Here is a 16808-nt window from a genome sequence, read left to right on the forward strand (position 1 = left end):
AAAATGTCCACATGGTGCCTAACTACCTTACTAATGGCCGCTGTGACCCTGGCGGGAGAACCATGTAACCTCCCAGAACCTGTTTCCTTACCTTAAGGTAAAGATCATAATCACTGTGATCTGGTAACACTAACTGAGGACCTGTGGGGTTGGGGGCGGGGGATGGGAAGAGGCCCTTAGCACTCTTGATTCAGGGTGAACAGAGCTCAATATCTGGGGAGGCAGGTGCTGCAAATCCTTCTGGAACCTTCTGAGAAGGGCACCTGACGGGGAAGAGTCTTTGAGAGAGTAAGTGAGCAGTTGTGGCTTAGGGAGAGCAGGAACCACTCAGGAGTCAGCAGAATGGGGAAAGGCACCTTCAGGCAGAGAGCAGGGAGTGACAGAGCAGCAGGTAATAGAGGCCTTGGGGCAGGATTCCTCCCTTCCTCAGTGGCGCCACTGAAGCCTCCACCTCATCCTAAGGCTGAGACCATGGAATCACTCCACCACCAAAATGTCTCTGTGGATGCTGGCTCCCCTAGCCTTACCTCCACGTCACTGAGAACAGCCGTTTCTTCCCAGCTCTGGAGACTGTGGGAAGGGCTTTTGCAGACAGGAAAGCCAGCCACCATGTAGCTGGGCCCCAGGCCCCTGCTGCACACAAAGACAGCTCTGTAAGTGAGCTCCACCAAGGAGCTGAGAGCGGGGCACCAGGCCAGCAACACCTTCCTGATGTCGGGACTGACCTCCCACCTCCCACTTCTCTGGATTCTGAAGGCTCTCTTGGCTTCCAGAAACAACGTAGGCTTCCTTCAGAAGCCAAACAAAATAAGCCTGCAGTGGAAATGGAGAGGGGAAGGGAACAGAGACACAGCAAAACCTTTCCATGAAGAGAAACGTGCTGTGTGCTACACAGCAGTGCACCGATAGCATCTCAGTCAGGGCCCAGTGCAGGACCAGCAGCCAAAGAATGTCAAGGATCATAAACATCTCTCATCAGAATACCAGGAACGTCTAAAGGCCGCTTAGGTTTACTCAAGCCAGAAATCAGTAGATGAAAAGGCACAGACAGAACACAGGAAGCGTCTGTTTTCTCAGGAGACCCTGCCCTCTGCCAGGAACCAGCCATGAGCCTGATCAGCTAGCTCCAGCCAGCACTGGGGGGTGAAGGAAAGGGTAGTTGGGTCAAACCATCCCCTTGATGTATGGGGCAAAGGCTATAGCACCAGCACCCACCAGCCTGCCGAAATACAGACTCTTTACGTATGTGAATGTAAAATTCTGGTTAAAGGCCTGGGGATTTGAATAGATCACTTGCTACACATGTACGAGGCCCTGGGCTCAATTTCCAGCCCCAGAAGGAAAAAAAGAAAAAAAAAAAAACTGGTTAAAATTTTAAAATAAAATAAGTCTAGGATGTGGGCTTACCAAGAGGCTCAACAGTGGGAAAAGAGATTTCTAGAAGGGGTCTGCATTTTAGAGGGAAACTCAGCTTCTATCTGTATGAAAGATAGAAGATGCCCTGTCACACCTATGAGGTAGGATCACTGGGGGAATTTGAGAAACCAGAAAATTCCCCTCCAGGACTAGGCACCTCAAAAGTAATGAACAAGAGGTGGACCCCAGCAGGTAGAGCTGTCTTCTAGCTGGGCTCATCGAGGCACAGAGGCTGGGAGTGCGAGGCTTTAGAGGCAGGAGAGCAACGCCAACAATGCCAGTTGCTGTGGAGTATCACTGCAGGATGTCACTTTCCACTATCCTCACGGCCTGAGCCAGTCACCACAGCCATGCTCTGCTGACTTTCCTCTCATTCTCTCCAGATCTCTGCCTACCTCTCTCTTCATGCACCATCTCCTTTCTGTGCTGATCCTCCCAGGACAACTACAGGGGGATGAGAAGAGCGAGGCATGTAGACTGCAGCTCACATCCCAGCTTCACTACCCGCTGGCAGTTGGATCTAAGGAAAATGAGTCTCCCGTAATCCTTGAGTTCCTCATCTCTCAGGGGACAAGGGCTAAACGTGTCTGTCCACCACGAATTCCTACCATGCGATTTGTGGCATCACACAAAGTCGGTGGACAGCCACAGCATTAATAACAGCGTTAGAACATATGTGAGCCCATTTAATCTGTGGAACAGCCCTATGATGTAGGGAACAACCCTGTGTGCTATAGTTGTCTCCAGTTCATGAACAGGGAAAGTGAAGTTCTCAGTTATTAGATGGATGGACAGCAGGGGGGTGGGTTGGTGGGTGGATTGATGAATGGGCCGTGGATTGATAGGTGAGTAAATGGATAGATGCTATGGTGATTACAAGAATTATTTACATCAGATCTGGGGGTGTAGCTCAGTGGTAAAGGGTTTGCCTAGCCTGTACAACTAGCTGTCTACAGCCATTAAAAGTCTAAGTGTCTGGTACCTCCCCTTGTCTATTCTGATATCTGCCATTCTATCTGTTTCTGCTGAAAACATTGAGACAAGACTGCTGAGCACCTGGACAGGGTGCTACTGCAGATATCCCAGCCTCCAAGTCAGGATGGCTCCTACAACTGTCTGAGTATCTACATAGATCCTTTGAAGGAGTAGGTAGTCTGACCACAGGAAAGAATAAACCTTAAATCATCACCAGGAACACAGGAACATCAGTACAGCCAACTCCTCCATAATCTCCTTCCTCCACAGACATCTGTTATGGTGGTTGAAAGTCTACCACACTATGGGCAATGTCCAATTAGCCCAAGACCCTTGTTAAAAGATGACCAGAGGCTATGCACAAACAGGTAGCCAATGTGGGCATCTTTCCATTAATGCACAGAGACTCAAACCAGTTCCAGATAGAGTCCGGCACACAGAAGGCATCTAATAACTATTGAGTTGATGGGTAATTCCTCAGGCACTGGCCTCCAAACTCTACAACTCTATAACTCCAAACTATAACAACCCTATAGGTCAAACATATTATTCCTGGTTTTCAGCTGTGGATTCAGAGGACTAAATATCTATGGACCCTCCCCAAAAGGCAAGCAGCTAAATCAGGATTTGAACCCAGGCCTTCAGAGCTCCTAAGTTCTTATTCCATGTTGCCTGAAGAATATTTTTCCTTTCCTTCTCTATTGGGTATGCTCCTCTTAAGCACCAGAAAGAGATATAATAATTTCCCACCTGCCTCGGACTCCCTCTGGCACCAATAACCACCTACAGAACCCTATCTCTCTGGTCGTCTTTGCAGAGAAGATGACCTGGACCCTTGCAACTCCATGCCAGAGCTAGAGCCCTTTTCTGCCCACTGGGTAAGGGACAAGGATGCTAACATAACTGGAATATTCTTTGGAGCCCCTTGAAAGACTGTCCCCCCTTAATTCTCTGTGCTCTGGTGCAGCCTGTGACTCCTACTGGACATCAGTGCACCCTGAATACTGGACCAAGCGCCACGTATGGGAATGGCTCCAGTTCTGCTGCGATCAGTACAAACTTGACGCCAACTGCATCTCCTTCTGTCACTTCAACGTCAGCGGCCTGCAGCTGTGCAGCATGACGCAGGAGGAGTTCATTGAGGCAGCCGGCATCTGTGGGGAGTACCTGTACTTCATCCTCCAGAACATTCGATCCCAAGGTCAGTGCCAGGGAGCCTCAGGAGGAGGCCCTGAGACTGGGACCGGGTCCCTGATGAGAGCTTTCCCCTCCCGTGAGTCTCATAACCCAATGTTACCAGTGCACAGTCACAAGCGCTCAGTGACCAGAAACTCTACTGTCCCATGCTGGGAGTCTAGTCAAAAGGAAAGCAAGAGCCAGGAGAGCAAGTTGGGTAGAGTTTTGTATCAAGGAAAAGTAAAACCCAAGCATGAGTAAGGAAGTCCAAAGCCAGGCTGAAAGCCTCAAACAAGGATGTTCGAAACTGATTGAAACCATGAAAAGTGAGCAAAAAAGAGCTTTCTCGAGAGCAAAAAGAGCGTTCTCCTTCTTTCCAGGCTAAGCAGAGAGGGAGACAATGAAAGAGACCTTTCCCCTTCCCATTTCTAGAGTCCAAGAGTTGCCTTTCTTAGTACATTCCTTTTGGTCAAGGATCCAGTGGCCAGAAGGTGGCGCCAGTAGCATGGGAACACTCTGAGCATGCGCTGTTTTTTTCACACCAGAAAGCTTTGAGAACGTCTGACTCTGGGTCCTAGAGATAGAGCAGCTGATGTAAGCAGCTCCGTGCCTTCGTTCTGGCCAGACAGTGTGCAGGGCTGCTTCACCGGCAGTCAGGACAAAATGAGAGCCGGGAAATCTGAAGGACCCATTGTGTTACTAGTATACCCCTGGCTGGCTCTTAGACGTGGAAGCCATAGCATCCCCGATGACTGTCTGTCCGCTGGGAGGATAGACGACCCTCCCTGGGCTTCTTTGGAAGATCTAGTGAACAATTACTTGGCACAGCATATAAGGTCACTAAGTAGCAGCTGTTTCTGTCATTAATACAACCGGGGGGGCGGGGAGGGGGAGGGGAGAGGACACCAGGACGGGACACTGGGATGAGACACTAAAGCAGACACATCTATGTTTGATTTTAAGGAATCTTAAAAGCTGTCAGTTATCTTGGAAAGGTACTTCGGAAGACACAGGAGACAGGAAGCTCCCTGCCACTGGGGAGCCAAGCTGTCTACCTGCCCCTCCTTGGCGGGCACACTGCATGCCAAGCAGAGATTCCCGTTTGGGCCGAGAAACCTTCCAGGTCAGAGCACCTTCCAGCTCTGGGAGTCCGGGGCCTCCATTTGCTCCTCCCCATCTGGAGGGCCTAAGGGCAAGGAAGCAGAGACCGGTGACCCTGAGCTAGAAGTGGAAGCCTGTCCTGGGGGTGTGTACTCCCCAAATGAGGACAAGTCTGAGTGTGCCCCAGCCACCCTGGGAGGAGGAGCCTGGAACTCCATTCAGAAACCTCCCAAGGGCCAGGAGTGGTTGCAAACATCTTTAATCCCTGCTCCATTGGGAAGTCCTTCCTGTAAGGTTCCTCAGGAAAGTCTGTGTCCATGTGCATCGTGACCAGAGCTTACATTCCAGCAGTTTTCCCAGGACACAGTGGACTCACCGCTCACCCTGGAATAATCACCGTCAGAACTATCTTTCATTCTGAGGTTTCTCCATTTAGACAGAAATTACATTCTGGGTAGCTATCTAGCTTGTGCCTTGTGTACCCTGCAGTCTAGGGCTCTGCAAGAACAGGACATCGAACAAGAAGTCTCAACCCGGGGAGGCACTAGAGGGGCCTCCAGAACCCAGGGAATTATCTGGGTCAGTAGATATTGCAGTAAGATTTGAAGGTCTGGAAGTATGGAGGCACTGGTCACCAGAGGGAGAGGTCATGGGAAAGCCTGGGCTCACAGAACGGCTTCCACAATGAGAGACATGAAATATTTCTCATCAGTCCTGCCCCTGTTTTTGTTGGCCCTTTAGCCAGAGTGTCCCAATTGTGTTAGGAAAGAGAAAGTAGCCTTCATGGTGGACACCAGGATAGGAAATAAGTGTCTGTTGACCTGGCCTGCTTCCTGGAAACATGATCATAAACTCCAGCCCAACTCACCACTCTACAGAGTAAGGAACCAACATGGTCTTCCAATGAACTGAGCGTCCAAGTAGAGCTATGTGACTCTTTGAGCTTCTTATCATTCTCTTCCCTTCGGCTACTACAGTCATTCTGATCTCTGAGGATTACAGTCCCATGTCAGAAATCATAGGCCCAGGGCCGGAAGGGAGTAGAGCGGGTGTTTAACCTCATATTCCCCTGAGACTAACCAGGGAGCCCAGGGAGCCCGTGACTGGCAAAGCCTCAAAGGCAACAGTGATCCAGCTCAGTGCAGAGCCCAGATTTCCTGGATCCTAGACAGGATTCACTCTCTTAGAGCTCAGTCAGCAGATCCGCAGAAACTTCTGGAATCTCTGGCATCGGTTGTTCTTCTTGGGTAACCTTTGAAAAAGAATGGTGTTGTTATTTGGCTTCGGGATGGCTTTATAAGGGCCAGATGGTGTCCAAGTTTCCCTCTGACAAAACCCACCCCTCCGAGGGGAGATTTACTTCCCTTCCTCCAAAACCTCCCCTTTCTCATCTGGCCAGCTCCCTGGACTACATGGAATGGTTTGTGAATCTCTTTCCCTTTCTTTCCCAGGTTATTCCTTTTTCAACGATGCTGAAGAGACCAAGACCGCCATCAAAGACTGTAAGTATGACATTCAAACTGCCCAAAGCTATGCCCAAGCTATTGCTGGCCACTCGGGTTTGATCCTGCTTTAACAACCACACTAGAAGGTTGATGGGCAAAACAAGCCAAGACTCAGAGAAAGAGTAGAGAGAAATGGGTTAAAAAACTGTAGGGGAAGGGGATCTGTGGGACAATAACTCCATGTCCTCCCAAAGACTCCATTTCTCTGTCTATAAAATATCAAGACCCTTCCGGGTTGTGGTTAGTTTAAGAAGCAGGGGCATTTGTACCTGATAAGGACCTTTCTGGTGCCTGCAGTGTAGATACTATAGAGCCAGTGCCCATTAGTCATGATAACAATGACTTCCAGCCATTAGAGGCCTTATGGTGGCTGGTATTTCAGAACAACCTGAGCCCACTCAGTAGGTCAAATTGATAATTAGAAGATGATGGGGAGGTCTCAAGTGGCCTGTGATCCCAATGATTAGTCTCATTTCATTTCTGCAGATGGAGGCTCCCATTTTTAAAATATTTTGTTTGTTTTTTGAGACTTTCATACATGTATGCAATATATTTTGATCATATCTATCCCCTACTCTTCCCAACATGTTCCCCTCCCAACTTCATGCCTTTTCTTCCTTTTAAAAAAAAATAACACATGATTCCAGTTAGTATTGCCAATACATGTGCAAGGGTGTGGTGCCATTCACTGGAGTATAGGCAACCTACCAGTGGCTACAGCCAGCCACCCTGGAAAATGACTTCCCCCCAGCAGCCATCAACTACTAATACCTGGAGCTACCATTTTTTAAAAAAATGATTATTATCACTATTAATTATTGAGTCCTGTGCAAAGACCCTGGCCCAAGAGCTGAAAAGAGGTGTGGTCCCGGATAGGGCCCTTTCCCCATGGAGTCTTGCTCAGCCACCTGCAAAGAGTAGGCAGGTCACATGGAGCTTTCCAAGGCCCTTCTGAAAGATAGATCCAAAGGGACAGACAATGAGGGTTAGTTATATAGTTGTTAGAATTTTTAAGCTCTATGTTAGTATGTGTGTTCTTATGTGTGCATGTGGGTGGGTGTGTGTGTGTGTATGTGTGTGTGCAAGTGCAAGTGCACATGCCATAGTGCAAATATTGCGGTAGAGACTAACTCTTGGGAGGCAGTTTTCCCTTCCTTGTGAGCTGCAGGGATCACACTCAGTTCATAAGGCCTGCCCAGCGGGCACTTTTGCCTCCCAAGCCATCTTGCTCCCCCAGGAATTTTTTCCCTCTCCCTAAAATCCCAACGTAAGTTCTTAGACTTCTGATTAATTAAAGTTTTGTGATTTTTGTTTGTTGGTTTAGGGACATTAGCACAAGAATAGCAACTTCAGTTGTGAAATGAGTCACCCCCATCCAGCCCCAAGGACCCTGGCTGGTCTTAGCAGAGAGGAGGATGAAAAGCTCCCAGGGAACAAAGGCAAATGCCACATGGTCCTTGAAAAAGAGCTGGAAGGTGTGTCATTGGGTCCAAAGCAGTAGCCACTAGCCATATGTGGTCGTTACTTAAAATTAAATAATGCTAAAATTCGAGTCCTCGGGAGCACTAGTCACGTTTTAAAAGCACAGTCACAGCTGGCCAGGAGCCGCCATATTGGATTGCTGGCATTCGCCATCACAGAAGGTTCTCCTGGGCATTATCAGTGAAGAATCAGCAGCATCCACAGGAGGAATGGGAGCTGAGTCTGAGAGCTGGACAAGGGCAGGTTTATGAGTGGTGGAGTTTGGGTCTCATGCTGAGCAAGCTGAGCAGCCACTGAAGGGCTGTAAGCATGGACGTGGTAAAGGTCATAACTAGATGTGAAGATCTCTTAGGCTGCTGTGTCTGAGTCAGACGGGAGTCTAGCTGAGGGCCTACTATCTAGGATGGTGATGCTGATGGCCTAACCAGTGATGCAGAAGAAAAGGGGGGGGGGGGGAAGTTTCCAGAAGTGAGGGTGGTGGGGGAAAGGCTTTGGGTAAGTATGTGAAGGGCTCACAGAGATAAACCCTCCACCAATGGCTGCTGCTTGAGGCTCTGACCCATCTGCCCCAAGCCAAAGAGGTACAAACTTCTAGACTGAGCCTAGACTTACGGCCTCTGTAGAGACTACCCTAACAGCAGCCCCACAGTTCTTCCTATCCCAGCCCCAGTTCCATGGCCAGGATACCACTGCCTTCTCCAGACCCTCCTGAGGCCTGGCTCTGGCTTTTCTGCAGCCTTTAGGAAAAACTCTAATGTAGAACTTGATAAGCACAGAGGTAAGCATGAAGTCAACAATTGGATAGCTTATACAGTAAGCCTGTCCTAGGACCACATGGCCTCACAGTCTATGACCCAGCAATGTTTCGTGGTTCCAGATATCCTGGAACAGGAAACCAAAGGCTGCCTTTCGGTGCTGATGCCAACCAGAGACCACAGCACGGCCAAGGAGGGCAGGGTGGTATACTGGAGGCTTCAGTGAAAATTGCTAGCTATCATTGTTTTTTTAAGCACTTAACACTGTGCCAGATGTAGAGTCAGAAATCTAGACATATGAACTCACATGTACTCCTCCATCTCCATTTGCATCTGAAGAAACCTCTCTACATGTCCCCACTCTCCTCCACTATAGGATGTCAGTAGAGGCCACACCATACCCAAGAGTAGAGCTTGTGCTTTTGGGTTCTTGGCTAGCAACTCCTGCTCTTGGACCTTGGAGTATCTCTGTGCCATGCTAGTGTAGGGTGGGCATTTCAGATGGACTGACGGTGTCATGGGCTGCGATGGGCTTGGTTTTGAAACCCTATCCCCAGGCCTCCATCCTAGCTTCTGGAGGACACCCAACTATGATTTCAACCAACAAATGGTAATAAACCCCTTGGCTCTACTTTAAGTTTCCAATCTCAACCAGACCTGCCCAAGCCTCATAGACAGTAATGGGGCTATGCCTCCCCTCAGGCCATACCAGCCACCCCAGCTGCATGAATACAGATGATACACAAACACACACACACACACACACACACACACACACACACACACACGCTACTATTTGCAGAGAAACAGAGTTCCTTCAAGGTACTGCAGCAGACCAACAGCTCATCTTGGTAAAAGGTTTAATCAAGCACCTGCCTCAAGATCGGCTTGGCAGTAAGGACTCCACCTCATCTGCCTCAGCCCCTACCTCAATAACTAGATTTTAAAAAAGAGATTTGGAACCTCCTCAGCCCATGAGGGCCTTCAAAGTCACCTGGACCTGGGACAGTTAGAATAGAGTGATGTGACCTGAACCATCTTCATGCCTCCTGTGATGCCTCCTGCTCTGTGCTCCCATCACACCAAATAGCCTCCATCCTAAGCACAAGGGACCATAGAAACGAAAAGCACACCCTTTCCCTAGCTCTTCTTGTTATTCAGTAAAGGCTTCTTATCCGTTCTCAGTCACTGACTTGCCTTTGTTTATTGTTATGGCTCCACTTGCTTTTTCCCTAAAAGATTCAGCGCCACAATGGAGAAGTCTAGAGATGGGGACAGACACACAGCACAAAAGAGGCAGTGACAGCTGTTCAGCCCATATGAGCTAAATGCTCACTCGGTGCCTGCCAAATGCCTCCTGGGAGGACATGATGGCATCCTGGTTGTGAGTGTTAGCCCTAGGATGGGAACTCTGGATTCAAGCCCCAGCTTCACACCTGGACAAAATGCTTTAACTCTCTGGGCTTCAAACTCCTCCTCAATAAAATAACAATCATATCATCCAAGGTTGTTGCAGGACTGTGATGTTACATATGAGGACTCCATCTAAGAAGCACTCAGCATTTAGTAAAGGCTCCATAAGAAGCATCAGCTTTAGCAGAAAAAAAGGCGAGGTGGATTTTGAAGGAAGAAGAAACACACTGTGATCCCAGAAACACATGGGTGCTCTTAGATCTCAGGTGGAAGGGTGGGGGCTCTAGCCCAGGAGGTGGCTTCAGGGAAGGGTTCTGAAGAGGCTCTGTGAGAGTGAGAGTCAGCTGGCTAGAAGTGGTGGGTGAGGAAAGTGTACAAAAATACTGAGGCTCAGGAAAGTCACACCCATTGAAACACACTAACCTCAGAGATGAGAGAAAGTTGGGGCGCAAAAAGAGATAAGGTTAGAGGGCTGGGTATGGCCCAGTTTATGAAAGGCCTGCCTAATGTGATAGCCTTTGTCCTGGTGACAAAAGGGGTCCACTTCGGGAGTGATATGACCCAGTGGCATAGAATACAGAATCTGGGCGACAGTGGACACAGGCATCCTTTCCTCCCAAGATGACATGTCTATTCCTTTGTCCCATTAGTACACATCCCAGACTATACTGTCAGTGTGATTAGTGTAGTGTAGTGGCTGAGGAGATTACTTATTTAATACCTGCTGTATACCCAGCACCATGCTAGGTGCTGAGGGAATACATAAGCAAAGACAAATCCTGCCCTCTAGTGGACACAGACTATAAACCACACAGACAAAGGTGTCATGAATGAGTTCAAAGGCAAGTAAGAAAGGGAAGTAGATGTGGGATTCGAAGTTGAAGCCGAGGGGCACATATGTGTGATTACAATTTTCATGGTTGGAGGAGGCCACCCCTGGAAGGTGGATTTGAGTCTAGGCTGAGATGAGGATGTGAATACCCAGATAGTAAAGGAACGAGCATTCTGGGCAAAGAGCAACATAAAGGCTGCTCCAAGGTGGAATATGCCTGCAAGGAGGAGCTTGTGTAGCTGAAGCAAAGTGAGCACAGGGCTGGGAGGATAGGCAGATTCAAGGCAGCAGGAGGTATGTCTGGTTCTGATAGTCTATTAAAACTTCATATACTTTGGGACAATGTATGTGTGGGCATCTCAGATTATCAATTACAATACAATAATACATAATTCAATTCAATGTTGAGTTAACATCTTGTTTCATTCATTATTTCTAATCTCTTTGTTTTTATTATGTCCCTTCCAATCTATTCTCCACACAGTCACAAGAAGGGTCTTCTTACAATGTGGGTCTTTGAGCTAGGGATGTAGCCCAGTTAAGTAGTTTGTGTGGCGCACGTGAAGTCTTGGCTTCTGTTCCCAGCATGGCACAAATTGGAAACGGCAGTATATGCCTGTATTCCCAGCACTTGTTCAAGAGGGGAAGGGAGCAGGGCCAGGAGTTCAGGATCACCCAAAATACAGTGAAGTTTAATGCCGGCATGAGCTATGTAAGACTCTGCCTCAAAAACACGTGGAGGTGGAGGTGGGGGTGAGGGGAATCTCTGCTTTCACTTTAATATAAAATCCCAAACCATCATCCAGCCTCCAAAATCATGATCTGCCACTGCCTGCAACCTCCATGGATGGCAGCAGCACCTCCCACCCTCTCCAGCCACAGGGTATACAAGCTTCCTGGGTACTCGGGATGGAAAGAGCAGAGTGCACGCTACCTAAAACCTAAGTAGAGCTCCCTCTACCTAAAACCCTTCTGCTCTTCCTCCTCTTCCTCCTCCGCCTCCTCTTTGCCCATCCCCCTCCCTTCTCTTCCCCTCCCCTCTCTCCCCCTCTCCCTCCCTCCCCTCTTCCTCCTCCTCCCCCAGTTCATAATATAGCCGGCTCCCCTTGTGAGAGCCTCCCTCATAAAGTAACCACCTCTCTCCCTCATTCTCTATACAGTGTCACGTAATGATGACGTTTCAAACAACAGGTGATTTGTCTGCTTCCCCTGGGCTTCACCTAGCCACATGAGTAGGGACTCCTTCGGTCAGTGTGTTCTCTCTTGTATTCCAGCAGGAGCCCAGCATGCACTTACAGCAGGTCCCAGGATTGAGCACATCCCATCCCTCCATCTCCTAACCACCCTAAAGTCTCCTACTGCAAAGGCTGGCAGTTGACTTCCGCTCTCTGGGGTGCCGTTTGAGGCTCCCCCACTGCCATGGGTCCTTCTGTTTCAGATGCTGATTCCAGTTGCTTGAAGACAAGTGGCATGAAGAGTCAAGACTGTCACAGTCGAACAAGTAAGAGCAGAGACACCATTTGTCTCCTTGAGGCAGTTTTTCTTTGGAATTACGTGTTGGAGTGGGTGGGACCAGTCACTTCCCCGGGGAGGGGGTGGAGAAATCGATGGCTGCTTTGGTACGTGGGATCAAAATCATTATTTTCACTTGGGCATCACATCTGGCTGGGTTCTATTACTGAAGGAGAGTTTTCTGTTTCCTAGTCCACTGTGTGGTCTTCTCACTGAAGTACTCAGGGGAAGAGAATAAAGGCAGTGTGGGGAATTGGCCAGTCCATGAGCCTTTCCCAGCGCTGAGATCTGCCCTGCAAGCAGTCACCCTGGGCTAGGCCTGTGTCTAGCCACTTGCCATGCATTAAACCATCAAACCCTCGAGCCCACAGTATGACATAGGTACCTTATTACTCCTTTAACACTGACAGTAACTAAAGAGACTGTATTTCCAGGGCCAGGAAGAGGCAAACTCCAGACCCAAATCCAGGCAATCATAACCCAGTCAGTCTTACCCATCACTAAAGGCACAAGAGAAAAACCAACTCCTTGTAATAAATGAAACTGCAGAATGGCCGTGGGTACCAGATGTTATTTTTAAAAATAAATTTATTTATTTATTATTTTACATCCTGGCCACAGTTTCCCCTCCCTCTTCTCCTCCCAGTCTCTCCCCCGACCTCCCTCTGTTCCCTCTTCTGTTTATGTGTAGGAAAAGGTAGGTCTCCCATCTTAAATGCAACCCTCTTGCCCATTAGAAAGGAGTGAGCTCATGAGGAGCCATAGTGCTTTAAATCTCGTGTCTCTGTGTGGGGATTTTGCTTATAGTTTATCAGATAACAGACATTTTCCAACTTAGTAAGGCTCTAAGCAAAGCATGCAAAGTGAACGGTGTCCAGTCCAACAACAGTTCTCATAGGTTAATCAGAAGTTACACCTCTCTCCCCCCCTCTCCCTCTCCCTCTCCCTCTCCCTCTCCCTCTCCCTCTCCCTCTCTCTCTCTCTCTCTCTCTCTCTCTCTCTCTCTCTCTCTCTCTCTCTCTCCTTCCCCCTCCCACTCTCTTTTCTTTTGACATCCCTCATATTTTTTAATTATTTGAGATTATAACTACATCATTTCTCCCTTCCCTTTCCTCCCTCCAAACCCTCCCATATACTCCCCCTCACTCTCCTTCAAAGTCATGACCTCTTTTTTCACTAATTGTTATTGCGTACATATATGTACATATGTATACATTCCTAAATATGACCTATCCAGTCCGTATAATGTTACTTGTATTGTGTTTCAGGACTGACCGTTTGGCACTGAACAACCAATTGGTGTGCTCTTCCCTGAGGGGAGTCACCTCTCACCCTCCCAGCTTTCCTCAGTTGCCTATAGTTCTTTGTGTAGAACTGAGGCCTCGTGGGCTTTTCCCTGTCCAGTTTGGCATGTCCATTGGTGTCTTCTTTGTTCAGCTCATGATTAGGCAGTCATGTTGGTGGTGAGACTTCATGGGTGTCATTTATGATGTTACTAGGAAACACAATCTCTCTTAAAAAAAAAAAAGCCAGTTTAAAAAGAAAGAAGCTGACTTTATTCTGTTTCTTTCCCAAAGGCCTCCAAAGCTCTCACCTGTGGGAATTTGTCAGAGATTTGCTTCTGTCTCCTGAAGAAAACTGTGGCATCCTGGAATGGGAAGACAGGGAGCAGGGCATTTTCCGAGTGGTTAAGTCAGAAGCCCTGGCCAAGATGTGGGGACAAAGGAAGAAGAATGACAGGATGACATATGAGAAGCTGAGCAGAGCCCTGAGGTAAGCGAGCAGCATCAGACACCGTGAGCCTGCAAAGAGGAGTTATGTAAAATAGCCGGCCACAGAAAATCACACTGTTTTCACAGCGTTCCCCCACTCTACATGAAAGGGTCAGGAGCTAAACCTCTTCTTAGTTTCAGGTGGGATTATGGCTTGTAAAGTGACCCACCATCCTTTTCAGTTTGGGCAGCATTCCCAGGGGGTGGTGGGGAGGGGGGATCACCCTGAACCCAAGCCATCGTGCACACACGCACACGCACACATGCTGAACCCACGGTGGTGAGGTTCAGTCTTCAAGGTGTCTGGGAAGGGTTTAAGTGTAAGGTAATAACAGGGTGTGGAAATACCAGGATAGGTAAAGCCCTGTCACCCGAGAGGAGCAAGGAATGTTTACGTGCTGTTGTTTTCTCGGAGTGCAAACCTTCCCTGGATCTCTCTCTTCTGCTTGCTTCCACAGATACTACTATAAAACAGGGATTTTGGAGCGGGTTGACCGGAGGTTAGTGTACAAATTTGGAAAGAATGCGCACGGGTGGCAAGAAGACAAACTATGATCTACGCTGACACCAAGCTCCTTTGATGGATGTCTGTTGTTTGAAACAATCAGATCAAAATAGACATATGAAAGTCTTCTCCTCCCTCCTCCTCCTCCTCCTCCTCCCCCTCCTCCTCTTCAAAACCTGCAAACACGATGATAAAATTTCTTCACATCTCAGCTTTCATTTGGATTCGGTTGTTGTCTATTGGGGTGATGGCAGAGACCCTCAAGCAGTTGTCTTCATCCCAAGGGGGAGGCAGGGATGGTCTTGGGTGGCACCTTGGTGAGACATTATTTCCCCAATGAAGTGTTTGGAGCCAAGGTGGTCAGTGTTGTGGGTGCTGCTTTAAAAAAGGGCCGCATTGCACCGTTAAGGACACATGATCCGCCCATTCCAGAAGTTCTGAGTGGTCAACTGAGGCAGCTCACCTGGGATTAATTTTTAGGAGAGCATGAGATGTAAGATGTGCTTATTTTAGATTTGAAATTATTAGTCATATTCCATAGAAGAATTTCTTAATAAAACAGCTAAGCCACTAAGCTGGGACCTAATTGGATGTAGCCTAAGTTAATAATAAGTTTCTTAACCAGATCATCGTTTTGACCACTTAGCCACAGTCATGTGACCCGCAGCCAATCCGTCTGAACTTACATACCTGTAATTAGTCACATTGGGAATTGTGACTGAGATCACTGCCCCCTTTCTCCTCACTGGTGCCTAGCGTCCTTTCTACAGAGACCTAGTCAACAGACATGTGCATTAATTTCTAAATCACTGCTGTTTCTGTGATTCAAACTGTCAACATGATCGAATCAGAATTCATTGACTCCCCCTGGGGCTGAGACGTTAAACCCTTATAGAGCAGAAAATGTCCTAACAGCCCAAAACAGCTGAACACATCGTCAGTCTCTTTTCTTTTCTTGCCTGATGAGTATGCAAACTCTACAACAGAGTCTCTTGACAAAAATAAGAACAGTGAACTTACATGGACAAATGTTCATGGTTAAAGTCTGCACTGACATCCCCTCATCTGCCATTAGCATGCAAGGTGTTAATGACCTGCAACAAGGTTGACTGCCCCTGAACCTGACCTCCTCCAGAGCTGGGCTGGCGAGTGATGAGGCACTGAATAGCAATGCAGGCCGAAGACCTCTATGTTTAGAGTTTAACCTCAAAAGCAACTTGTTTAAAAAAAAAATGTGAATTACTGTAAAATAATCTATTTTTGGATTCATGTGTTTTCCAGGTGGATATAGTTTATAAACAATGTGAATAAAATATTTAACATGTTCAAATGTCTGTGTATTATTCAATAAGGCAACCTGAGAACCTTCGAAGGCCCATTTTCTAGAAGCTGGGAATGGAGACATTTTTTAAAGGGCCTTCTAAAATCTAAGAAATATTTGGAGAATTCCTGCTCACTACCTTCAGAGACCATGAAAGTTTCTACTACCGAATGAAGATCATAGAACAGTATGACTAACAAAGACATTTTTTTTCCTCAGCTTTATGTTATTTAATTTGCCTGCATGTATGTAGGTGTATCCAGTGCCCATAGAGGTCAGAAGGCACTGGATCTCTGAAACCAAAGTTATGGATGGTTATGTGTAGCATTAATTGTTAGAAAGTCTTATTAATAAAATCAAACCTGGAGCCAGGTATTAGGGTGAATGCTGGAGGATCAGAGAAGCAGAACAAGCCACAGCCACTTCACCTTGCCAATTCCTCAGCTGATCTTGTTTCCTCAGACTGGAAGCCTCTGGGTCCTCATCCAAATGGATCTCAGCTAAACTGTTGCTCAAAAGCCTGAAAGCTTAACCAGCCCTAGTTCCTGGTTTTCACGCCTTATATACCTTTCTGCTTCCAGCCATCACTTCCTGGGATTAAAGGCTCACTTTCTGGGATTAAAGATGTGAGTCACTATGCCTGGCTGTTTCCAGCGTGGCTTTAAACTCACAGAGATCTGGATGGATCTCTGCCTCCCAAGTGATAGGATTAAAGGTGTGCTACCATTTTCTGGCCTCTATATCTAGTGGCTGTTCTGTTCTCTGACCCCAGATATGTTTATTAGGGTGCACAATATTTTGGGAACACAATATCACCACATTTATGGATGGTTCTTAATTGCTGAGCCATCTCTCCAGCCCCCAACAAATACATTTGTGTTTGAAGTTCATGGTGTTTGTTTTGTACTTTGCTTCTTTTGAGGTTGTATTTTATTTCTTGCTGGGAACTATCTTAAAAACAATAGACTTAAAAACAATAACCAAAAAAGGCAAAAAAAAAAATCTGAACTCTAGTTTCTCAGTCCTTTTTGGCACTAATTTCC

General features: G+C 47.5%; 1 protein-coding gene across 1 annotated transcript in view; it reads left to right on the forward strand.

Moving 5' to 3' along the window:
• Elf5 (E74 like ETS transcription factor 5) overlaps positions 1-15722 on the forward strand; it is a 28097-nt gene extending 12375 nt beyond the window's left edge. The window contains exons 3-7 of the mRNA XM_059259458.1: positions 3359-3592; positions 6120-6170; positions 12094-12156; positions 13745-13940; positions 14398-15722. Coding sequence (XP_059115441.1) covers positions 3359-3592; positions 6120-6170; positions 12094-12156; positions 13745-13940; positions 14398-14494 — 641 coding nt within the window. The 3' untranslated portion in view covers positions 14495-15722. The remainder of the gene's footprint in view (positions 1-3358; positions 3593-6119; positions 6171-12093; positions 12157-13744; positions 13941-14397) is intronic.
• Positions 15723-16808: the final 1086 nt, after the last annotated feature.

Source organism: Peromyscus eremicus, chromosome 4 (assembly GCF_949786415.1).
Source record: "Peromyscus eremicus chromosome 4, PerEre_H2_v1, whole genome shotgun sequence".
NCBI classification, from domain to species: domain Eukaryota; kingdom Metazoa; phylum Chordata; class Mammalia; order Rodentia; family Cricetidae; genus Peromyscus; species Peromyscus eremicus.